The 26,632-nt window shown below is 38.7% G+C and overlaps 2 protein-coding genes across 3 annotated transcripts in view; both read right to left on the reverse strand.

Annotated features, from left to right (window-relative positions):
* Positions 1–10,858, reverse strand: part of LOC127418576 (zinc finger protein ZFP2-like) — a 74,117-nt gene extending 63,259 nt beyond the window's left edge. The window contains exons 1-3 of one of the 2 annotated variants that reach the window (XM_051659198.1): positions 10,721–10,858; positions 9,611–9,826; positions 9,036–9,528 (exon numbers count right to left, since the gene is read on the reverse strand). In XM_051659198.1, the coding sequence (XP_051515158.1) occupies positions 9,036–9,528; positions 9,611–9,826; positions 10,721–10,756 (745 nt within the window). In that variant the 5' untranslated portion in view covers positions 10,757–10,858. The remainder of the gene's footprint in view (positions 1–9,035; positions 9,529–9,610; positions 9,827–10,720) is intronic. The other variant, XM_051659197.1, reaches the window with a different exon arrangement.
* A 4,823-nt stretch (positions 10,859–15,681) lies between these two features.
* LOC127418541 (uncharacterized) overlaps positions 15,682–26,632 on the reverse strand; it is a 32,764-nt gene continuing 21,813 nt past the window's right edge. Inside the window, exon 11 of the mRNA XM_051659120.1 lies at positions 15,682–20,120. Within this exon, the coding sequence (XP_051515080.1) occupies positions 19,373–20,120 (748 nt within the window). The 3' untranslated portion in view covers positions 15,682–19,372. The remainder of the gene's footprint in view (positions 20,121–26,632) is intronic.

Consider the following 26,632-nt stretch of genomic DNA (forward strand, 5'->3'; position numbering starts at 1 on the left):
TAAGTTGCTTCACAAAAGCCTGTATTGCGAAACAATTGTTTAGGTAAATAGGATTAGAGTGCATTTCAATGTTTTTTGCAGAGTTCAGCATGTTCCGCATGGCGATGAAGAGCTCAACTTCTCGGGCAATGGCATGCAGATGACCTTACCGGGTGTGTGTGTCCGGTGGATTTGTAAAAACTGGATATCGTCTATTCAAGTTCTATTGCATTACTGAAGTGAAGTTTTTTAGGTCCTGAATGTTTTTTTTAAATCTAAAGTGAAGCGCTCACACAGCTCTCGTTGTTGTGTTCACACCCTCGTCCGTGTTCGCACTCCACTTCCACCTTATTTTCGATTTGTCGATTGGGCAATTTTGTAATAGAGTAATCAAATTAAACAGAGTAATTGTGACAGCCCTAGTATACTGTGTGTGATCCGATCCAGAATATGGGAAACCAAAGTATCTTTTGACCTCAAGACATGAAGTCAAAATGTCTATGCAATGCACACAATAACACCATAAATTAAAAACATAAAACGAGGATTCAATAATGATGGGGATGAAATATTCTTTATTAAACATGGAAATAATATGCTTAAACATGCAACATAACAAATTACAAAAAGTCCATTTCAGAAGTTATACATATAAGTAAACATGTCACAGTAACTTCCCCCGACAATGTAGATACATCACAATCGGTATGGCCGTAGCCCACTGTCCTATCTGGTCACAAGAGGACACCTTGTGAACGAAAGCACATGGTCTTGCTTTAGTGGTTTTGTGCTTTGTGTGACTGCAACAAGGATTCAAAACTAGTTGGAACATGACAGTCATGGGACAGAGCCAACAGCAACAGAAACAGTAACACTGTGACCGTGATCTCAATCTTGGCTCGTTAACGCCGGGAAAGTGAGTGGCAGACATCAAAGTGACCTGTGTCACGCCACAAACTTGATCCTGGCTTGAGACAGTGGGGAAAGTGAGATGGCTACTAGGCAACATGGCAGTCTTCTGGCATGGCATCAACAACATCAAAAACAAGCATAGAAGCAACCTGCGTCACACTACAATCTTGTTCCCGGCTTGTGACAGCAGGGAAAGCAAGAGAGCTATTAAGCGACATGGAGGCACCTGAAATCTCTGTGTTAAGACATGGCAGTCTCCTAGCATGTTGCCAACAATGGTAAAAACAGGGCGAACCATCCTGTGTTAGAGGAGAAGAAACACTCTCGCTTGTGGCTCACAATGGCGGGGAAAACTATGATTTTAATTATGCTACCTCATCTGTCAGCATGATGCCGGTGAAACACGTTCAGTCTCTTTGTACGTTACGTCATTTTTTTGGACGATGCTCGCATCCCTATGGAGTTCTGGACCCCGTTTCCACCTGTATTTAGTGTAGACCACTTGTGATCTTAATATCAGGTGGAATTGGGTCATTAATACAATGTTGAACAAGGCCAAACTTCACCATAACAGGTGATTTTAGCAAATGACTCTTCTTCGATGATGCTGTTCTTTTGGAACAAATTCCATCTTTGGGATTATCTGAAATTTCAACTATTTACTTGAAGCATTATAACTGAAGATGGGACTTATCACTGATTACTCTGGGCAACACATTTTCATATGAGAAACTACATGACCAGTGTTGCCAACTAGTTTCAATTGAAAGTAGCTAAAGCCTGCTCAAAGTTGCTAAATGTCGCTAGATGACGTCATATGCTAATTAGCATATTTGTGACATCATCGCATCTCATTTGCATTTTGCATAGTGTCCGCGCTTTACATGTGTTTGCTTCTCTGTGCTTACCGTACATACTGTAATACCCTATTAATTCCCTAATCTATCATTTAAAGAGAAAGTTAGAAGCGACAGAAATGTTCTTATCTTTTCTCACACACAACACTCAGTCATAACAAACCACTATGTGCATATTTACACAAACTGCATATTTACAAAAAATGATGTGCATGTTTAGAAAAAGAAATGTGCTGCTCCGCCTTCTCACCTCTCTCTCTGTCAGTCTCACTGAACAGAGTAGACGCACAGAGAGGTGTGCCTCCGAGTCTGGGCAGAAGCAAGACCACACGCTCGCGGGGCAGTACTGGTGACTTTCTTCTACGGAAGGTAGCTAAGGTTTGTCCAAAAAGTCGCTAGATTTGTTGCTAGGCGCTTTTTTGAATAAAAGTCGCTAAAGAGGTCTGAAAAGTCGCTAAATCTAGCGACAAAGTCGCTAAGTTGGCAACACTGTACATGACTTGCTATGCTGAATCTCCTCCCACACGAAGAGCACTTAGGTTTTCTCTCCAGTATGAATTCTCTTGTGTCTTTTCAGGTGTTCTGACTGAGTGAAACACTTTCCACAGTGTGAGCACTTGTAAGGTTTCTCTCCAGTATGAATTCTCTCGTGTTTTTTCAGGCTTTCTGACTGAGTGAAGCTCTTTTCACAGTGCGAGCACTTGTGAACTTTCTCTCCAGTATGGATTCTCTCGTGTGTTTTCAGGTTTTCTGACTGAGTGAAACTCTTTTCACAGTGTGAACACTTGTAAAGTTTTTCTCCAGTATGAATTCTTTGATGCTTGTTCAAGTTGCTGGCTGATGTAAAGGTCTTCCCACATTCAAAGCACATTGGAGCACCTATGCCATAATGTATTTTCTGATGTGCTTTAAAATAGGACAGGTATGCAAAACTCTTTCCACAAAAAGAACACTTGTAAGACTTCTCATTTGTGTGAGTTTTCTGGTGTGTTTTTAGCTGCGCTGCCACAACAAATGTTTTACCACACTGATCACATTCAAATGGTCTTTCTCCAGTGTGACGGAGGAGATGAATCTTGAGAGAGCCTGCACATGTAAAACTTTTCCCACACTGATGGCACAAGTAAGGCTTCTCTCCAGTATGAATTCTCATGTGGATATTAAGACCTTTTTTATGTGTGAAACTCTTTCCACATTGAGAGCAGGTGAAAGTATTTTTTGATGCTCTTCTTTGAGACTTTAGTGAGAAATTCTTCTTAGTCTTTGAGTCACTTAAAGATTTTTCTCCAGTTATTAAATCATGATGTTTCTGATACTGAAGTTTCTCCTCAACTTCATTCAGCTCTTGATGTTCCTGTTGCTCTTCCATCAGCTCTACAATGAACACAGTAAATTGACAAAAATAAGTTCAAGAAGGAGAAATGTGAAGAACCCCCACCCCAATTTAAATGGCAGAATGCAACAAACATCCATTATGGCTATGTTCAGACACACGCAGCTGAATGTGTCCAAATCAGATTCTTTTAAGAGAATTTAGCCCATATCAGACACTAGTCTGAACAGCCGATGCTCGTTAACTTACCCGCATGTGTATAACACTCCCTGAAGGTGTATAACAAACACAGACATGTTCATTATTTTAATATGCATAATAAAATAACTTGTTAAAATTTTTATTAGTAGTTTTTTTTTTTTTTTTAACAGAATAGGACACTTAATGACTACCTAATAAAATATCTGCAAGTGATGAAAGACCAGATGGATAAAGATATTTTAAACTAAGTCATTTGCAGTTGTATGGTAGAATTGAATTACCACTGAAGTTCAAGAATGTAATATTATGAGCGAGACGGCATTAAATCGAAGGACAGCAGGAAAAACAGCATCATATATATGTAAGGTAAGAATTATTTGCAATTATTTCAGATTCCCATTTACTTGCATTCTGATACAGTTTGAGAAATATAGAAACTGTTTTCTGCACGGGTGACATGAGCAAAGAGCTGTGTTACATAGGCTAAATTTACCTCTGCATGTTTTCATGCACATATTTTACTATGTGAAATTCAAATGAACCACTGAACCCAACTGTTGAAGCCTAAAGTTTTATTTTATTTTCTTAAAAAGGAACTGCATGTATCAACTAGAAAAGATATGACTTGAGATCTAAAGTTTTAAACTATAACAGGCATATTATGTGGTAAATCAAGCGTGCAAGTGACAAATGTTCCATCAGATATATGTAAAAATCATATTATATCTGACCTGGCTGCTCACACTAAAAGGCACATCGGAAAAAATCAGATACGTATCAAATAGAGGTCGACCGATATATCGGTTTTGCCGATTAATCGGCACTGATAAGAGATTTCTGGAACTATTGGTTATCAGCAAAAATCCACACCGATAGTTTTTCCCCATTGCGTCCGGTGCTGGAGCAGCTGGGATGGGTCCACTGTCGTTATACAGTATGAGAGCAACCTCTAGAGGTGAAATAAAAACTTCACTGATGCCTTTTGGTGTTTGTTTTGACACGAGATTACACTCTGCATGGAGCGGAACACTTCAAATCCGGATTTAAAACATCAATAATGAAAAGGTACATATACAGTACACTACAGTACATGTTTTCATATCTTTATAAAGTAATTCATTTGTTGACTAGATGCTGCATTAGTAGAGAACAGCAGTATGTTTGCCGACAAGGCTGAGAGGAAACTAACATTAAAGCTAACCTCAAGTGGTTAGAACAATGTGACAGAAATACACGCAAGTCCTACCCAAATGTTTAAATGTCAAGATTGTTACCATATATTACCATCTATTTGCATTATTTTATATCCTGCTGGTCACATTTATGCATTTGTTAGCCAGCTAAGTTACATATTTAAAGCTAGTGACATGAGAAAGCAAATTAATATCTTCATGCAGCCGAGAGAAACGTATAAACAAATCAGAAACACATCTGATTTCAATTTAGAAAATGTAACCTCACTGTAATACGATGACTTCAGATTGATCACATTCTTGCGCTAAAAAAGGCTAGACACAGCACAACAAACAGTTTAACAAAGTAGGCATCTCAATATGCTCTTAAAGTTCTTTTTAATTAGACACATCATCTAAAAAAACAACGCTTCTGCACAAGACACTGAATAAACAAAAACCAAGGGAAACAAAGACGTTTGTCTAGCGAGTGTTTACATAGAAAAACTAAGAGATGGTTGCAAAAGTGTTCGGTGTGAACAGCCCCTTACAATTGGTGGAGGTCTTTGGCCATTGTGTCTTGCTCTCTCATAAGCGTTTCTCAGATTATGCAATGAGTTGTTTAAATGCTTTGTCAGGAAAGATGTTCAACTTGGAAATGTGTCTCTCGAGATTCACGCATTCATTTCCAGTCTGTTGTGTTCCATCTGATTGAACAGCCCCTGGCCTGGGTTCATAGTTTGAGCCGCTTCACCACTGAGTTCAGACAAATACCACTGCTATCTGTGAATATTGCTACTCTACATACAACTGTACTGAATAAAAATCAATGTGGTTTTTCGCTGTTATTATGAAGCTTGAGTCTGGAGTAGTAGGAATCAGAGCAAGTGTAACACCATGTGAACTGTCTATTGAAGCACCCCCCCCCCCCATTTTACTTTTGACTTAACATTTGAGAATATGGACTGACTTAAACTTTTTATTTATTTATTTTATGCACATTAGTTGAAAATTAGTTGATTAATCGGTTATCGGCAAGTACTGCCCAACTTGGTTATCAGTATCGGTAAAATCCACTATTGGTCGACCTCTAGTATAAAATGTGTTTTTCACTGTCCAGCAAGACGGCACGAGACGATTTAAATTGTAATGTGATAAACATCATCTAATATTGCTGCACTGCTCAACATGTGCCATCTGTAGCCACTAGAGGGTGCCCCATGATCACACATCTCTGACTAAAGCACTGAACTGAGACCTTTTGCAGTTTAGTAATCGTGTAAGACCATTTTGTGATTTCATTCTTAATTCAATCAATCAAGCAGCCTTAAAAAGACACCATATGGATATCTTAGAGGTCAAAATCAACAGATTTCAGAGTGTTTTGGGTGGTTTTCTCCTCATCATGTACAGTAAGTGCCACATACATCTGTCACGTCAACAACACCGTGTTTTTGTCATTAATATGAAAATGACAAAGAATACAAATTAAATATTACATGTTCTTTGGAGTGCCAACCCTTCAAAATTATGTGGCTATTATAATTTCTGGATTGTGCATTTAAATTCACACAGTTTTTACAGAGTGTGTCTAAAAAAACTAACGTCTGCAGCCTTTGTCACAGTCAAACAACAGATCCTCCTGTCCCTCTCCACCCTCTCTACTCTGGACATCACAAGAACTGTGCTCTGCTGGTTCAAATCCTATTTAAAAATCAATTCAAGAGAGACAAATGTGAAGAAAAACAAAACAAAAACAAATTTAATGGTAGAACACCCCAAACATCCATTATATTCAGTATTTGTGATTTTTGCTGTGCAAAGGGCATGGTTGGATATAATACTTAATTCTACATGAATGAATTATTCTGGGCTGAATACTAAATGCTCTCTCTTGTGGCAAGGTGAGCAAGAGATGAAGTGGGTGTGGCGTCAGGCCTCAGAGAGGCATTTATTTGAAATAATAAATGTTAGGAGCTAGTTAGGGATAGTACTGACAAACACAGAAGGTGGAGTCCAGGACCTGGGTAGCTCAGTGGTAAAATACGCTGGCTACCACCCCTGGAGTTCGCTAGCTCGCTAATTCGAATCCCAGGGCGTGCTGAGTGACTCCAGCCAGGTCTCCTAAGCAACCAAATTGGCCTGGTTGCTAGGGAGGGTAGAGTCACATGGGGTAACCTCCTCGTGGTCGCTATAATGTGGTTCGCTCTCGGTGCGGCGCGTGGTGAGTTGTGCTTGGATAGCGTGTGTGGAGGCTTCACGGCATCCACCGCGGCATGTCTCCGTGGTAACGTGCACAACAAGCCACGTGATAAGATGCGCGGGTTGACGGTCCTCCACCACCCAGATTGAGGGGAGTCACTACGCCACCACGAGGACTTAAAGTGCACTGTAAATTGAGGGGAGGAATAAAGGGAAGAAAAAAAAACAACAAAACACTACTGACCAACACCAGAGCTTGACCGGGGAATCAGACCGCCATGCGACATGCTATCGGGCCAGAGTGAAGCCAATGCAGGTGAGTGGCCTCTCTCTGGGCGTCCCCTAATAATAATTAATAATAATTGTATTTATTTATCACACATTATACATTTGCGCATACACAGTGAAATTCTTTTTTTTTTTACATATCCCAGCTAAGCTGGGGTCAGAGTGCAGGGTCAGCCATGATACGGTGCCCCTGGAGCAGATAGGGTCAAAGGCCCAACAGTGGCTTCTTGGCAGTACTGGGGCTTGAACCCCTGACCTTCTGATCAGTAACCCAGAGCCTTAACCGCTGAGCCACCACTGCCCACAAGAAGAAGCTAGCTGGCACAAATGCACACAAACACATCCTGGGACTTACTCTCACATTATTTTGCAAACCATTGGGACAGATATAAATGGTGTACAAGCCCTATCTACAGTGTACCCCTAGACAAATAAGTTTACTAGTAAGGTCGTAGAATGTAACAATAATAAACTTCAAATGTCCAAAAAAGGAGGATCAAAGTGTTAATGGGTGAAAGTGTCTAAAATAAAGGTGAATCTGGCATCCTCATGTTGAGATGGGGCTTTGTGAAAGATGCGGAGTGTCCAAAGGAATGTTCCAGAATGTGGGTGGGGTCTGGCGGCCGCAACACACTTCCTCAGTTGTCTGTGGAGTGAGGGACAGCGGCTTCGAGGGGCAGTCAGTGGCTTGTCTTCAGTGGGATCCATGCCCATCAGCTGTGACATGAGCGGTATTTCCTGCACAGCTCACAGGGGTTCCGAGGAAGCATTTAATTTGGCCAGTTCCCTACCCACTCTGCACCTTGACCTGTGAGGATGCAATGTTTTCACACACTCTGCACTTTTATGGCAGCGGTGATGAAGCAATATTCAAATCAGGTGTGCTTCATCCGACGCTGCCCAAATGAGGCTTATTAAATTGCACCTCTCCTCTCTCCTGCCCACACCCGTAGTGAGACTGCTGAAAGACGGTGGGGCGACGATGATGAAAGGGAGGGCTCGGTCGACCGCGTTGACCCTGAGTGCAGATGGACATGTTCGACGCATGCATACTACGACTGCTTTGTGATACTCTTTTAGTAGGGTCAATGGTCGGCGCATTCGCTGACGATCCACACAGACGATCTGAGTGGGGTGTGGTCAGGCTGCACGGACTGGCTGATGCTGAAATGTATCAATCCAAGAGCTCTATTAACTCTGGGCACCATGGCCGGTTGGGCCATTCTGGCGCAACCAGCAATACCATTTCCTTGTCCTCCCAAATTTGGACAATACTTGAAGTGGATGGGAAGGAATGCATTGCAGGGCCATCCTTAGGGTGGTGCAGCCGCCTGTGGCGATCTCTAACCAGATGCCAGTGACGCCCAATAACCGTATATCGGTGAAAGGCTAATATCAGTCGGCCGATAATATCGGTCGGGCACTAGTTAAAATTAAACTGATACGGGTCGACTGGAGGACAATTAATTAAACTGATTGTTGGAAAAACAATGCTCTGACATCGCGATCCACGTATTATCTTCTCCCTCGTAATGAATATTATCCATAACAAGCTAATTAATCATTAAACATGATTTTAATGAACATGATGACATAGGGCTAAATGCAACTGTCGTATCCGCAGGTCGGAGAGGGTGAAATGGGGGCGTTTTCTCCTGTCAGTCATTGACGCTCTATGAGAGGTTGGGCATACTGAGATGGCCCGCTCGAACACTTCCGGTGGCTTCACCTCCTGCTGGCAGTTTTACGCTGCATCACCGATCCAGTTCTAATTATATATCAGTGGTCACACCTAGCGATGACGTGGACCAATGGCAGTAAGAAGGTTTTTAGCAGCCGGTAAGAAGTTTGCCCAGGAGAATTGTTACGAACCATCGAGTGAACTCAAAAACACTTTTGTATTGGCCAGATTTTAATCTAAATGACGTGACACACATTTGTTCTTCGATTTTCTAGGAAGTGCGCAGGAGCTTTAATGCACAAAAGACAAGTGAACACTTCTAAAACAACAATAAAAACAAGGAGGAACTTTTTCATGCTGACATGACAGTTGATTGTTTTCAAAATTTAAAACAACAGGAAGAAACATACCTGAAGGAATAAAATTATCTTCATCTCGCTGTTGTTCCTCTGTTGTGATTTCTCCTCTCATCTTCATCAGGTTTCTGCAGTCCAGCAGCTTCACTGAACACATCTTCACTGGTGTCTGCAGCATCTGCTGTTCATCATCATCTTCATCACTCTGCTGTTCCTCTGCTGTGTTTTCTTTTATCTCCTCCTGCTTCACTTCAATCTTCACTGGTGTCTGCAGCATCTGCTCTTCTCCAGCGTTACAGACAGAAGTCAGAGACTCTGTGGAGGTTTGATCACCCTGATTACTGTCACACACACTCTCCTGAGCATCAGTAGAACAGAGTAAAGTGAGCTGTGAGTCCTGTGTGTCTCTGGATCTCTGTTCAGAGAGTTTGTCCAGCAGCCGCTGTGGTGTGGACTGATCTCTGCCGCTCCACACTGAATCCTGACATTCTGTGGAGGTCCCATCAGTCACACACACTGAAGATTGACAGGAAACCTTTTCCAGCTCCTGACAAACACAACACAATCACATCTGTACCGTTCATCATCACAGAGTCACAGTCATATCACATCATTTGAAACTTACTTACAATCTCAACTTTAACTCGCTCAAAACAGGTACAGTGTGAAACGAGTTCTGTCTCCTTCAGTTTTGCGTTCAGTGACGTCACCTCTTTCTTCAGTGACGTCACCTCTTTGTTCAGCTGAGAGATTTCTGTGATGAAATCATTAATATCCAGCATGGACAGATCAGTTCCTACTGATTTACAGCAGATCACATCCACCTGCTCTCTCATGATGAACATCTGAACACAAAAACATCATCATTATAATGGATTGACATTCATCAAACTCTAAAACATTATTATAATTACACACAAGAACAGATTTGTTGAAATAACTTTGTTTCTGAGATTATATAAATATAAATGTGTGCTTTGTGTTTGGTTTAATTTTCCTGATAGACATAATATTATAAGATATCAGCCTTTAATCAGAATCAGAATCAGCTTTATTGCCAAGTATGCTTACACATACAAGGAATTGGTCTTTGTGACAGGAGCTTCCAGTGTAAAACAATACAAAAACAGCAGCAAGACATAGATGCTAATAAAAAATAATTATACACATATGTACATACACACACAGAGACACACACATACATACATACATACATACACACACGTAGTGCAAATCTAATAAAAATCTGTTATCTGTTATGTACAGTGTAAATGTTTTTTTTTTTGTTGTTGTTGTTTTTTTTTTTCTCAGAGGAATGAAATGGCAGAAGATTTTGGATGTCTTGGATAAAAAAAAAAAAAATTAAAAAAAAAAAACTGTGCATTGCAGTTATTGCTCAATAGGGCAATTTATCTGTTCATGAGATGGATATCCTGAGGGGAAAAAAACTGTTCCTGTGTTTAACAAGCTTTATTCAAAATATAATCGCCTTAATTAAACTCATTTACAATCTGCTTCTTGATTTAACGAGCTCATATATTAGAAATTAAACATGATATTCTCAGATTTCTGCTAGTTTCTCCTGAAACTGAATATTTAGAAGAGTCTGTTACATACGGCGATAAGCTTCGTTTACGATCATTAAAACGTCAAAAGAGAGAAAAACAACATGCACAGACAAAATACACATCAAAATAAATAAAATCTCACAAATGATGTAAAATATATAAAACACATACTGAACTGAGAGCTCCAACTGCGGGATCTTCTTCCATCTTCTCGTGTTTAATGGAGGTTTGCAAAACAACTTATGGCGCTTTTCCGCCTCATACTGGACTGGAGTGTGCAAGTATCTGGGAAAACTTTTGGGTTTTTGTATACACATACATACATAAACACATACACACATATATATCACATATATATATATATATATATATATACACACACACCGATCAGCCAAAACATTAAATCCACCTGCCTAATATTGTGTAGATCCCCCTCGTGCCGCCAAAACAGCACCAGCCCGCATCTCAGAATAGCATTCAGAGATGATCTTCTTCTCACCACAATTGTACAGAGTGGTTATCTCAGTTACCGTAGACTTTGTCAGTTCAAACCAGTCTGATCATTCTCTGTTGACCTCTCTCATCAACAAGGTGTTTCTGTCCACAGAACTGCTGCTCACTGGATGTTTTTTGTTTTTGGCATAATTCTGAGTAAATTCTAGAGACTGTTGTGCATGAAAATCCCAGGAGATCAGCAGTTACAGAAATACTCAAACCAGCCCATCTGGCACCAACAATCATCCAAGTGATTATCTAATCAGCCAATCGTGTGGCAGCAGTGCATAAAATCAGGCAGATACAGGTCAGGAGCTTCAGTTAATGTTCACATCACCCATCAGAATGGGGGGAAAAATCTCAGTGATTTGAACTGTGGCATCATTTAAATGTTTAAAACAAACATTTAGCCCAGACATAACAGAAAAGCATTCCTACAAAAACACTTTTTCAAATGTCCTTTGTTATTCTCTTAGATGATGCTGCTCTTTTGGGGGAATAATCTTCTTTTACTGTCATTAAAACACCAAAGAGAGAAAACAATTTCATGTATATCTCATCTGGTCAAGGTTGATCAGGGTTTTAGAATAAGTAATGCAATTACTTTTCAGACAGAGTACTTTTTTAGAGTAACTAACCCAACACTGCTCAGCACCGGACATTAATGCAGATACTGAAAAAAAGACATAAAAAAATGAATAAACATTCAGTGTGAAATACATTTCTTACCACTGAAGGGAACAGTTTAGCAGAGACATCTCTTCATTTGATGTCAATAAAAAAAAACCTTCTCAGTGCACATTTACATCATGTTCTTTTCGTTCACATGAGTCAAATCTTTGTCAAATTTATATTTAATACCACACCTTGAAGTACTTTCGAGGAAATCGATGAATGTCTGTCAGCGAGTCGATCCACCGGAATGACCGTTAATTTTTAAATTGTGCAAGCGCGCGAATTCCTGTAGAGGAATGAAAGCGCGTGCGGATCAAATGCGCGTGCTTATATATCAGACGCAGCGAGTAAGATTGGAAGATAGCACATATTATATAATTGTCGTATGCTTTTCAAATCTATTTTTTAATCCTTTCAAATCCCATACACTCTGATCTTTACTTCAACATTTAATAAACCCCAAAAGGTTTTTGTATACTGGGGGTAAATGAGTGAGTCGGTTCATTTTTTTCTGAAATATATTAAATAGGGGATCCCTGCAAATTCTGAGGACATGCAACTTTGTACATAAAGTCTGTCGTCAACTCACAACCTTTATCTAAATGTAAAAAGGCAGCATTTTTTTTAATTTTTTTTTTTTAAAGGCAGCTGACCTTGAGGCAAATGCTCCTATCTTTTCAATGTTATGTTCAGGATTTCTACAAGCTATAAAATTGAGAATAAAAGCAATATATATATATATACAGTGCATCCGGAAAGTACTCACAGTGCTTCACTTTTTCCACATTTTGTTATGTTACAGCCTTATTCCAAAATGGATTAAATTCATTATTTTCCTCAAAATTCTACAAACAATACCCCATAATGACAACGTGAAAGAAGTTTGTTTGAAATCTTTGCAAATTTATTAAAAATAAAAAAATCACATGTACATAAGTATTCACAGCCTTTGCTCAATACTTTGTTGAAGCACCTTTGGCACCAATTACAGCCTCAAGTCTTTTTGAGTATGATGCTACAAGCTTGGCACACATATTTTTGGGCAGTTTCTCCCATCCCATTCTTCTTTTTCAGGACCTCTCAAGCTCCATCAGGTTGGATGGGGAGCATCAGTGCACAGCCATTTTCAGATCTCTCCAGAGATGTTCAATCGGGTTCAAGTCTGGGCTCTGGCTGGGCCACTCAAGGACATTCACAGTGTTGTCCCGGAGCCACTCCTTTGTTATCTTGGCTGTGTGCTTAGGGTCATTGTCCTGTTGGAAGATGAACCTTCGCCCCAGTCTGAGGTCCAGAGCGCTCTGGAGCAGGTTTTCATCAAGGATGTCTCTGTACATTGCTGCATTCATCTTTCCCTCGATCCTGAATAGTCTCCCAGTTCCTGCCATTGAAAAACATCCCCACAGCATGATGCTGCCACCACCATGCTTCACTGTAGGGATGGTATTGGCCAGGTGATGAGCGGTGCCTGGTTTCCTCCAGACATGACGCTTGCCATTCAGGCCAAAGAGTTCAATCTTTGTTTCTCATGGTCTGAGAGTCCTTCAGGTGCCTTTTGGTAAACTCCAGATGGGCTGTCATGTGCCTTTTACTGAGGAGTGGCTTCCGTCTGGCCACTCTACCATACAGGCCTGATTGGTGGAGTGCTGCAGAGATGGTTGTTCTTCTGGAAGGTTCTCCTCTCTCCACAGAGAAATGCTGGAGCTCTGTCAGAGTGACCATCGGGTTCTTGGTCACCTCCCTGACTAAGGCCCTTCTCCCCGATCGCTCAGTTTGGTCGGGCAGCCAGCTCTAGGAAGAGTCCTGGTGGTTCCAAACTTCTTCCATTTACAGATGATGGAGGCCACTGTGCTCATTGGGACCTTCAATGCTGCAGACATTTTTCTGTACCCTTCTCCGGATCTGTGCCTCGATACAATCCTGTCTCGGAGGTCTACAGACAATTCCTTGGACTTCATGGCTTTGTTTGTGCTCTGACATGCACTGTTAACTGTGGGACCTTATATAGACAGGTGTGTGCCTTTCCAAATCATGTCCAATCAACTGAATTTACCACAAGTGGACTCCAATCAAGTTGTAGAAACATCTCAAGGATGATCAGTGGAAACAGGATACACCTGAGCTCAATTTTGAGTGTCATGGCAAAATCTGTGAATACTTATGTACATGTGAATTTTTTAGTTTTTTATTTTTAATAAATTTGCAAAGATTTCAAACAAACTTCTTTCACATTGTCATTATGGGGTATTGTTTGTAGAATTTTGAGGAAAATAATGAATTTAATCCATTTTGGAATAAAGCTGTAACATAACAAAATGTGGAAAAAGTGAAGCGCTGTGAATACTTTCCGGATGCACTGTATATATATATAAAGAAGTTAAAAAAAAGGTAAGCTATTGGAAATGTATTTAGGCCCTAATGTGTTGAAAAATAGCAATTAAGGGGTACCTTTATATGCTTGCCCTTTTTAGGGATTTAAATTCTGTACTGCAATAATGTCATTCATTGTTGTCTATCAGCCTCTCCGCAACATTTATGAAAAATGATCAAATATAAAAAAAAAACTATGCAAAAAGGGGAACAAATATAAAACCTAAAAATAACCATTAGAGAATGTTTTAAGTTCTTACTAGATTATCCCATAAATCCTCCCTGCAATGTTTTGGGAAGATTAATTTATGGCATAATAAAACCTAAATATAACCATTGCAGAACATTCTGCATAAGTTCTTTTTTAGTTTGTAACACAAAAACAGACCTGCAACATTCTGGAAACATTACTTAATGGTCAGAAATTCCATTCGTTTTAGAAAACAATTTGTTTTTACATGCAATAATCATTCTATTTAATTATGAAAGTAACAAATACGTTTGGAAGTTCAGATAGGCCATTCAAAATCAACTTTGTAAAAAAAAAAAATTAAAAAAATACTGTTTGAATGGACATGACGCCTCTGGTTGCAAATTTTATTGTGTTTTTAATTAAAAAGTGTGGCCTTTGTCTGCCGAATTGTCTCACACACGGTCGATCGCTCAGCCTGTCAATGTAAACTCTACTGACCGCGAGCGAATACAAACACATTCGGTGCATGAGCAATACGACTACTAAGTGATAAGCTTTTAGTAAAGTTAAGGGGAGGTGCATGCACTGACTAATTGCACAGATGAGGACTCTCCACGTGTCAAGAAAATCTGTGCCCCATCCGGACAGTCCATGCAGACTGTGCTGATGATGAACTTTGCATCACGTATACTGTAGGGCTGTCACTATCGATTATTTTGGCAATCGAGTAATCTAACCATTTTTCTGAAGATTAATCGAGTAATCAGAAAAATTATTTAATAACACAGATTGCATAAAGTTGTCGAATCATGTTTGGCTAAAATGCATTAATTAGCCTAAGCTTTGATGTATTTTACAATTGAACAAAAACAACAAAACAATTACATGTCTCGTTTAGGGTTCTCAGCTGTCAGGATGTCCCCCCCCCTGCTATAATAGACAAATTTAGGTATAGCAGGCTACAAATCACAGGACTTATCTGTTGTGGGGAAACAAGTCAGCAGTATGAATTTGACACATGTATGTGCTTGCTTTCTTATTGAACACAGGGGGAACAGTATGTGACAGTAACATTTTCAGCTGTCAGGATGCATTCCCCCCACTATAATGGGGGTGGTTTTAAGACAAAGATAAAACCTAAAAACTTGTGTGATATTATTTTTTTATCTACAATTTGTTTTGACCTTTTCTCAATAAATTGTGGTGAAAGTGTACTTGTTGAGACAGAAAACCATCAGATTTAGTTTACTAGAAATATGATCAATATGTCCAGGTATTGTGCCTTGTGAGAGTGGTCGCATATTTAGCCTATAAAATCACAGTTATGTGAGTGAGCACACATTTATTCCAAAAGTCTACAACATTCAAAATGAAAACTCTCACAAATATAATATTATTTATTGATAGAATAACAGTAGGTGGTTGTGCTCATAAAGACATAAAAAACGCAACAAACATAGGTTCTGTTACCCCATTTTCAAAATATAACTAGACAGTCAAGAAATTTGCCTTTCACTTCTAGAATACAGCATTCTACAGATAAAACTCGCTCAAAACTCTAGTTTTGAGCCTTAGCGCTCTCCGTAGTACCTCAGTGGTACGAGCACTGCATCTCGGGGGCGAGCTTTTTGAGAATGCGCGCTTCCTTCGCCGTTAGGACGGGGGCGGGACTAGGGAGAAACAGAATCCGACAGGGAAACAGACTTCGACACAACTCCCACACACAAGAACAGCTCTGTTAAACAAAATAACTGTTTCTGAGTTGGTATAAATATAAATGTGTACTTTGTGTTTGGTTTCACTTTCCTGAAAGAAGGAGTATTACCAGACATTGTAACAGCTTTATGCAACATATATTTAGTGGTGGAAATGGCAGATATTCACTGGGGGGACTTTAGTTTGGGGGGACTAAGATGCATTAAATTGATTGAAAATAAATGAAAAATGATCAGTTCAGGTAGATTTTATTTTGAGGTGCAGGTGAAGAGAAAGACTGACTGGGATTTAGGAGTGGTCAGAGAATCCATTAACAGGAAGGGAGAGATCACACTGACTCCATTGAATGGATTCTGGACTGTGATTCTGAGGAATGAGAATGAATATAAAGCCTGATAATCCTCAACTCTCACTGTGTGTGTTTGTGGATTATGAGGAGGGTCTGGTCTCCTTTTATGATGTGGAGTCCAGCTCTCATGTCTACTCTTTCACTGGTCAGTCTTTCACTCAAACACTCTTTCCATTTTTTAGCCAATATCATATTTATAAAGGTATAAACGCAACTCCACTGATCATCACACTTATCAGTTTCATTTCAACATTTTCTGAAGCAAATATTAATGGTGCTTACCAGTACAAAACTCCCCAGCATGATACTATGGTGTTGTTGGGCAGTTGCTAGGGTGCTGGTTGTTAGCGTCTTACTACTGATATTCTGGTCTCTAGATATGGGTCCCAAAGTATGAATAGTGATAACGACACTTTCCCTAGCAGACACCACTAATAATAAGAATCTGAATATATATTTTATAAATATATATTATAAAGCCCATTTTGCTTTACAAATTCTCTAAAATTTCAGTGGTTCAAAGACGGTTGGAAATTCAACCTGACATTGCAGGAAAAGCAGTATAGTGGCAATGCACACTCTTAACTTGCTGCTACTAGTCTTCATCACTAGGAGGAACAATTGGGTGTTGATGAACATTGAAAACTTTAAATATATCTTTTACCGTGTTGTGAAGTCACGGAGCCAAATACAAATTTACTTGCCAAGAATCTGTCAATTTATTAGTTATTTTTGTTATCAGACATAGGAAAGTAAAATTTCAAATGGAGATTGGTGTCAAGTCAGTCTTGTCGTGGCAGATTTCCCACAACAGCCATCGAAGCTCAGTCGAGTCAAACATTTATCGAAGGTGCAAAGTTCTGATTCCAAAAACAGACATTATTATGAAAATAACAAAGCCGAGGTGGTCCATGGAGCATCTAAAATTACACCTCAGAATCATACATTTTTATAGTTTCTGCTCCCCATAACTCTTTGAGGGATAGCCTCTTCATCCAGTTAAATCATCTTATGCCTCCTTAGTTTCATCTTCGCTTCCCTTCCAGCTGGACACCTTTGACCTCAACTTGCTTCAATGATGGCAAAAGCATGACTGTTTCATTTTCTATGTATAAAACACACTGTTATCACTTCATATGGTTACATATTTTAGATTGACTAACTATCCTTACTTCCTGCATTAATATGATTAGTATATTAAATGATTTCCCTTATTACAGTCGTTGGTTACACATATTCCTAAAAATGGAGAGTTGTATGTCTGTCCACATACTTGTTTCATCTCATTTCTAGCATTAATTAGCGCACATACATCATCTGCCTTTTTTGGACACCAGTTTTTTTGTTCCTTTATTTATTTTTGTCCTTTTTTTCTTTTTTGTTCATCCACACACATCTCCCTTAAAGTCATATAAAGTTTACATGCTTATCATGTCATTTTTAGCACTAATTAACAAGCATATATCATCAGGCTTTTTTGGACACCAGTTCTGCTCATTAAATTATCCTTTTAGCATCCTCACACAGGTCTTCCTTTGTGTCATACAAAGTTTGATAGAAAGAGGCTGTAATTCTCTATAGAGAAGCCAAGCTGCATTTTCCCATTGTTTTGCACCTTGATTATTAAACTGAGTAAATGATAATTAAATCAATAAATGAATGATTAAATATCAAATATATTGAATAGCATTCATAATGCAGTTATTCATAGTACACTGATTACACACTGTCATTTTTAGATCATTGCATATTTCATACATATTAATTCAATTATCAAAAATGGATTAACTGAATGATTAAATAAAAATATTCCATAGTCTCCCCATCTTTCTCTAAAGATGCTAACTTGTACAGGGCATATATAAGTACATCCATTTTAAAAAAAACAACACATCCTTCCATTGTTTAAAATGAGCCCACATTACTTCCCATCCCCTCATAATTTGAAACCCACACCTTTGAAAACTTTATGTCCAAACAATACAAATGTATGCAACTTATTTACGACTTGAATAAAAGACTTAATTGAAATCAGAAGTTTACATACACTTAGGTTTAAGTCATTGAAACTCCACAGATTTCATATTAGCAAACTATAGTTTTGGCAAGTCATTTAGGACATTTAATTTGTGCATGAAACAATTGTTTACAGACAGATTGTTCCACTTTTAATTGACTATATCACAGTTCCGGTGGGTCAGAAGTTTACATACACTAAGTTAACTGCCTTTAAGCAGCTTGGAAAATTCCAGAAAATTATGTCAAGCCTTTAGGCAATTTAGGCTTCTGATAGGCTAATTGGCTAATTTGAGTCAATCGTAGGTGTACCTGTGGATGTATTTTAAAGCCTACCTTCAAACTCAGTGCCTCTTTGCTTGACATCATGGGAAAATCAAAAGAAATCAGCCAAGACCCCAGAAAATGTTTTTTTGGACCTCCACAAGTCTAGTTCATCCTTGGGAGCAATTTCCAAATGCCTGAAGGTACCACGTTCATCTGTACAAACAATAGTACTTAAGTATAAACACCATGGGACCACGCAGCCATCATACCGCTCAGGAAGGAGACGCATTGTGTGTCCTAGAGATGAACATAGTTTGGTGCAAAAAGTGCAAATCAATCCCAGAACAACAGCAAAGGACCTTGTGAAGATGCTGGAGGAAACAGGTAGACAAGTATCTATATCCACAGTAAAAACGAGTTCTATATCGACATAACCTGAAAGGCTGCTCAGCAAGGAAGAAGCTACTGCTCCAAAACCACCATAAAAAGCCAGACTACAGTTTGCAAGTGCACATGAGGACAAAGATCTTACTTTTTGGAGAAACGTCCACATTAGGTGATTTGCTCTGAAATATTTACAGAGATTGTGTGAGAAAAACAGATATGTCAGATTCACATGGGATTAAAATCAAGTCTGTGAAACACGGATTTCCCTTACCTCCTCAGGAAAAACTAGTCCCCTCCGAATAGGGCTTTAAATGATGCTGCTCTTTTGGGAGAAATCTGAGTTTATCTGAATTTCAAACTATTTACTTGATATCGTTGGACATGAGGATGATTTTTGCTCACTGTGACAACTTGAGCAATTCTTTGTTACATGTTTCTGTATAGTACTTGCTGCACTGAAACTTTCCCCACATGAATAGCAGTGGTATGTTTTCACTCGAGTATGAATTCTCTCATGAGTTTTCAGGTGTACTGACTGAGTGAAACACTTTCCACAGTGTGAGCATCTGTATGGTTTCACTCCAGTATGGATTCTCTCATGTGTTTTCAGGCTTTGTGACTGAGTGAAAGTCTTTCCACAGTGTGAGTACTTGTATGGTTTTCCTCCATTATGGATTCTCTTGTGTCTTTTCTGTTTGTCTGGAAGAGTGAAACTCATTCCACAGTGTAAGCACTTGTACGGTTTTTCTCCATTATGGATTCTCGTGTGTCTTTTCAGGTACTCTGGAAGAGTGAAACACTTTTCACAGTGTGAGCACTTGTATGGTTTTTCTCCGGTATGAGTTCTCTTGTGTCTTTTCAGGTGTTCTGTAAGAGTGAAACACTTTCCACAGTGTGAGCACTTGTAAGGTTTTTCTCCAGTATGAATTCTTTGGTGCTGTTTCAAGTGGCCGGCTGTAGTAAAGGTTTTCCCACATTCAAAGCACATATGGACTCCCACACCAGAATGTATGTTCTGGTGCTGTTTAAAATAGGACAGATATGCAAAACTCTTTCCACAAAAAGAACACTTGTAAGACTTCTCATTTGTGTGAGTTTTCAGGTGTTAAGGTACTTTGCCAGAAATAATGTTTTACCACATTCATCACATTCAAATGTTTTTTCTCTAGAGTGACAGCGGAGATGATTTTTGAATATGGTAGCAGATGCAAAACTTTTTCCACACTGATGGCATGTGTAAGGTTTCTCTCCAGAATTCTCATGTGTACATTAAGCTGGCATTTATATAAGAAACTATTTCCACATTGAGAGCAGGTCAAAGTATTTTTTGCTGCTCTTCTTTGAGGCTTTTTTGGTGAGATATTCTTCTTAGTGTTTGAGCCACTCAAAGATTTTTCTCCAGTTGTGTAATCATGATGTTTCTGATCCTGAAGTTTCACCTCCAATTCATTCAGCTCTACAATGAACACAGTAAATTGACAAAAATCAACTTCGGAGGGACAAATGTATAAAGAAATAAAATTAAACCCCAATTTAATGGCAGAACACAACAGTATTTATTAGGGGTGGGAATTGCTTCCTGATTCAATATAATGATATTGAAATGCCAATTCAATATGTATTACGATTTCTTAAATTATTGTGAATTGGTATATTAGCTACTATACATTAACTAGTAATCTATCTATAGTGATCTATCTATCTATCTACAGCTGAAGTCAGAAGTTTACCTACACCTTAGCCAAATACATTTAAACTTTTTCACAATTCCTGACATTTAATCATAGAAAACATTAGGTCAGTTAGGATCACCACTTTATTTTAAGAATGTGAAATGTTAGAATAATAGTAGAGAGAATGATTTATTTCAGCTTTTATTTCTTTCATCACATTCCCATTGGGTCAGAAGTTTACATACATTTGTTAGTATTTAGAAGCATTGCCTTTATATTGTTTAACTTGGGTAAAATGTTTTGGGTAGCCTTCCACAAGCTTCTCACAATAAGTTGCTGGAATTTTGGCCCATTCCTCCAGACAGAACTGGTGTAGCTGAGTCAGGTTTGTAGGCCTCCTTGCTCGCACATGCTTTTTCAGTTTTGCCTACAAATTTTCTATCAGATTGAGGTCAGGGTTTTGTGATGGCCACTCCAATACCTTGACTTTGTTGTCCTTAAGCCATTTTGCCACAACTTTGGAGGTATGATTGGGGTCAATGTCCATTTGGAAGACCCATTTGCGACCGAGCTTTAACTTCCTGGCTGATGTCTTGAGATGTTGCTTCAATATATCCACATAATTTTCCTTCCTCATGATGCCATCTATTTTGTGAAGTGCACCAGTCCCTCCTGCAGCAAAGCACCCTCACAACATGATGCTGCCACCCCAATGCTTCACGGTTGGGATCGTGTTCTTCGGCTTGCAAGCCTACCCTTTTTCCTTCAAACATAGCAATGGACATTATGGCCAAAAAGTTACAATTTGTTTCATCAGACCAGAGGTCATTACTCCAAAAAGATATTTGTCCCCATGTGCACTTGCAAATTGTAGTCTGGCTTTTTTATGGTGGTTTTGGAGCAGTGGCTTCTTCCTTGCTGAGCAGCCTTTCAGGTTATGTCGATATAGGACTCATTTTACTGTGGATATAGATACTTGTCTACCTGTTTCCTCCAGCATCTTCACAATGTCCTTTGCTGTTGTTCTGGAATTGATTTGCACTTTTTGCACCAAACTATGTTCATCTCTAGGACACACAATGCGTCTCCTTCCTGAGCGGTATGATGGCTGCATGGTCCCATAGTGTTTATACTTGCGTACTATTGTTTGTACAGATGAACGTGGTACCTTCAGGCATTTGGAAATTGCTCCCAAGGATGAACTAGACTTGTAGAGGTCCACAATTTTTTTTTCTGAGGTCTTGGCTGATTTCTTTTGTTTTCCCCATGACGTCAAGCAAAGAGGTACTGAGTTTGAAGGTAGGCCTTGAAATACATCCACAGTTACACCTCTAATTAGCCTATAAGAAGCTAATTGCCTAAAGGCTTGACATCATTTTCTGGAATTTTTCAAGCTGCTTAAAGGCACAGTTAACTTAGTGTATGTAAATTTCTGACCCACTGGGATTGTGATATAGTCAATTAAAAGTGAAACAATCTTTCTGTAAACAATTGTCAGACAAATTACTCATTTCATGCACAAAGCAGATGTTCTAAATGACTTTCCAAAACAATAGTTTGCTAATATGAAATCTGTGGAGTGGTTAAAAAATTAGTTTTAATGACTTCAACCTAAGTGTATGTAAACTTCTTACTTCAACTCTGTCTATCTATCTATTAGCATATTAAACAAAACATTTCTATTTTAAAATTAATTAAATCTGGGTTTTTTGTTTTTTTTTATCAGGGAGACAATTTAAAAATCATTTGTCTCAAGAATCACGATTTGTAAGAGATGATTTTTATCCCCATTCCTAATATTAATTTGTGATTTTTGCTGTGCAAAAGTTATATATATATATATATATACCATTAATTATATTAATATATTGCATTTCTTGACTATAGTCATTTAAATTGAGTGTGAAACATTCACAGAAAGTTTGGAAGAACATGAGGGTGAGTCCATGATGACAGAATTAGCAATTATGGGTGGATTATTCCTTTCATTAGGGTTGTAAATTACAAGTTATCACAATACAATGTTATATCTATTTTCTTAGCAAGAGATCCAATGTATACCGATACTTCAAAGTCTGTCACGATATGATTTCAATTAGATTCAGGGGCCTGCGATCAATATTACGATATTGTGTGCTTATTTTACACATTCATTAAATTTTTTTATAGTTCACAAATGCAAGCAAAATAAAATTTGAATATTGCGAGCACTCTGAAAAGTACAAATCCATTAAACACATTGGGACATCCACAACCAAATAAGGTACTTCTGTTGTTGAAAAAAGAATACAGAAAAATAAATATATAAAAAAATTAAAGTCCCATCATGTGATCATCAATTGTTTGATTACAGCTCATTGCCTTGTGGAATAAAGAAAACACTAGAGTGACAATCTGTCATCTCTACAACAGTCAAGCAAGTCTTTCAATCCAGAATACTTACATTCCCATGACAGGAGAGCATGTGTTATCCCTGTTTTTTCTTGGCTTCAACTTACACAGTTGTTTTGAAAAAATTCTGTTACAGATTCTCTATGGGGTTCAGGTCTGGTGAGTTTGCTGGCCAGTCAAGCACACCAACACCATGGTCATTTAACCAACTTTTGGTGCTTTTGGCAGTGTGGGCAGGTGCCAAATCCTGCTGGAAAATGAAATCAGCATCTTTAAAAAGCTGGTCAGCAGAAGGAAGCATGAAGTGCTCCAAAATTTCTTGGTAAACGGGTGCAGTGACTTTGGTTTTCAAAAAACACAATGGACCAACACCAGCAGATGACATTGCACCCCAAATCATCACAGACTGTGGAAACTTAACACTGGACTTCAAGCAACTTGGGCTATGAGCTTCTCCACCCTTCCTCCAGACTCTAGGACCTTGGTTTCCAAATGAAATACAAAACTTGCTCTCATCTGAAAAGAGGACTTTGGACCACTGGGCAACAGTCCAGTTCTTCTCCTTAGCCCAGGTAAGACGCCGCTGACATTGTCTGTGGTTCAGGAGTGGCTTAACAAGAGGAATACGACAACTGTAACCAAATTCCTTGACACGTCTGTGTGTGGTGGCTCTTGATGCCTTGACACCAGCCTCAGTCCATTCCTTGTGAAGTTCACCCAAATTCTTGAATCGATTTTGCTTGACAATCCTCATTAGGCTGCAGCTCTCTCGGTTGGTTGTGCATCTTTTTCTTCCACACTTTTTCCTTCCACTCAACTTTCTGTTTACATGCTTGGATACAGCACTCTGTGAACAGCCAGCTTCTTTGGCAATGAATGTTTGTGGCTTACCCTCCTTGTGAAGGGTGTCAATTATTGTCTTCTGGACAACTGTCAGATCAGCAGTCTTCCCCATGATTGTTTAGCCTAGTGAACCAAACTGAGAGACCATTTTGAAGGCTCAGGAAACCTTTGCAGGTGTTTTGAGTTGATTAGCTGATTGGCATGTCACCATATTCTAATTTTTTGAGATAGTGAATTGGTGGGTTTTTGTTAAATGTGAGCCAAAATCATCACAATTAAAAGAACCAAAGACTTAAACTACTTCAGTCTGTGTGCACTGAATTTATTTAATACACGAGTTTCACAATTTGAGTTGAATTACTGAAATAAATGAACTTTTCCACGACATTCTAATTTATTGAGATGCACCTGTATATACATCGATGTTTATGCGCATCGATGACATCACTTGGAATTTGGAAAAATGTAAATAAAAATATTAGGGATGCACCCATTGATCGGCTGCTAAATCAACCAATCTTCGTCTTAAATGTGTGATCGGCCCTGCCAACTACTGGGCAGGAAGGAAATAGAAACGAAAATAATTTAAAAAATCATATTTGCACAACAGCTCAAAGGGTGGTGATATGAATGAAGAATACGAATCGGCAAAAAACAAAATACCTCTCGTGAATGCGCATAGGAGGGCAAGTGTAAGTGGATTTTTAGGGTAAAAACACTTAAGTCTTGAGTTCTTTCAGCACTGCGTTCAGTGACGTCACCTCTTTCTTCAGCTGAGAGATTTCTGTGATGAAATCATCAATATCCAGCATGGACAGATCAGTTCCTACTGATTTACAGCAGATCACATCCACCTGCTCTCTCATGATGAACATCTGAACACAAAAACATCATCATTATAATGGACTGACATTCATCAAACTCTAAAACATTATTATAATTACACACACAAGAACAGATCTGTTAAACAAAATCTGTTTCTGAGATGGTACAAAAAAATAAACGTGTGCTTGTGTATGACAGCAGGAATATTATCAGCTGTTATAACAGGATATAAACTGTAAAGTATATTATCACCTACAGTGAACTCGTTTATAAACAGCCGCTGTATTTAAAGAGCTCATGTATCAGAAATGAAACGTGATATTCACAGATTTCTGCTTGTTTTTCCTGAAACTGAATATTTTAAAGCGTCCGTCACAAAACAATGCTCCATGTGGAGATAATAATCTTCTTTTACTGTCATTAAAACGCCACAGAGAGAAAACAGCATATCAACATAGATCTTGATGTGCACACAACATAAATACATAAAATGATGTAAAAACACATTAAACAACATGTACCTGCGCGCTCAAACTGTCTGCAGCTCTTGTTTCATCTTGTGTTTTATGGTGGTTGGAAAAACAACTCACGGTGCGTTTCTGTCATCTACTGGACTGGAGTGAATCACACAAGATGATTTAACCTGAAAAACGTATTATATTACAAGGTGACGTTATGCATGTAATCAAAAAAAGAAAGAAAAAACATTTGCTGAATCCTGCTCAAACTCATAAAAAAATAGATTTTCATAACACCCATTGCACACTGTGTATTAAGTAATGTCTATTTGTCTGTGCCAGTGCTGTGCAGCCCTTAAAAACCCATGTACATAGGGTGACCAGACGTCCCGATAAAATCGCCTTTTGTCCCAATAAGCAGTCTTAGCCTAATATTTTACAAAAATGATCATCACTGTGCTTCGTGCTTTTTCTGTATTGAAAAACTTGTGACGAATAATGAGAGAATTGTTCATTCCCACAGTCTCAGTATCAGCGGTGATTTTTTTTCCACTTTGCTGAACTTTCCCCTTGATTATTACCCCCTCCCAAAACAAAAGTCCCCATTCTAATACCATCAGTAAAATTGCAACCCTGTATCAACGAGCAGGGGTGGACTGGGAAGAGAATTCGACCCTGGATATTACAGAGAAACCGGCCCAAAATTTGTTGAGGGGGGCACTTTTGCAAGCCTGCCGGGAAAACTCCCAGTTCTCCCTATGGCCAGTCCGCCCCTGTGTGATGTCATAAACCACTATATGGACGGGATTCATTTTATGTGGGGCTAACTATGATTGCCAGAGTTTCTCATTTATTTTAATCCCATCCAAAACAAGCATATGCCTGAAAGACATTATTAACTTCAAGACACCATTCCCCAACACTGTAGGGAACCAACAACTGGCTGACGACTTGAATATGTTTTACTGTAGATTTGAAAAGTGCAGTCTCACACCTCACACCTGCTCTGGCCTTCACTTCACACAAACAGGCTATCCGTCTCATGAACAGCTAAAAACTATACTATAATTACGTGCAATACAAAGTCTAGTCAGTTATATTGCTTAACATATCCTCTTCTGCATTACATTCCCATGCATTTTATGTAACTGATTTTTATTTGTACATACTATATGTATATTTTTGTCTTATTATATTTTTATTCACTTTTTATTTTTTTCTATTTTTAATTAATATTATTATCTCTATCTTGTTGTTGTATTGTTTGTGCACTGGAAGCTTCTGTCACCAAGAAAAAATCCTTGTGTAAGCTTACTTGGCAATAAAACTCTTTCTGATTCTGATATTGCATATATACAGTATACTGAAATATGAACTAATTTGTATTATTTACAAGTTTTTACTCAGATATGTAGAACAAGCACTAAA

The sequence above is a fragment of the Myxocyprinus asiaticus genome, chromosome 28, assembly GCF_019703515.2.
Source record: "Myxocyprinus asiaticus isolate MX2 ecotype Aquarium Trade chromosome 28, UBuf_Myxa_2, whole genome shotgun sequence".
Lineage (NCBI taxonomy): Eukaryota > Metazoa > Chordata > Actinopteri > Cypriniformes > Catostomidae > Myxocyprinus > Myxocyprinus asiaticus.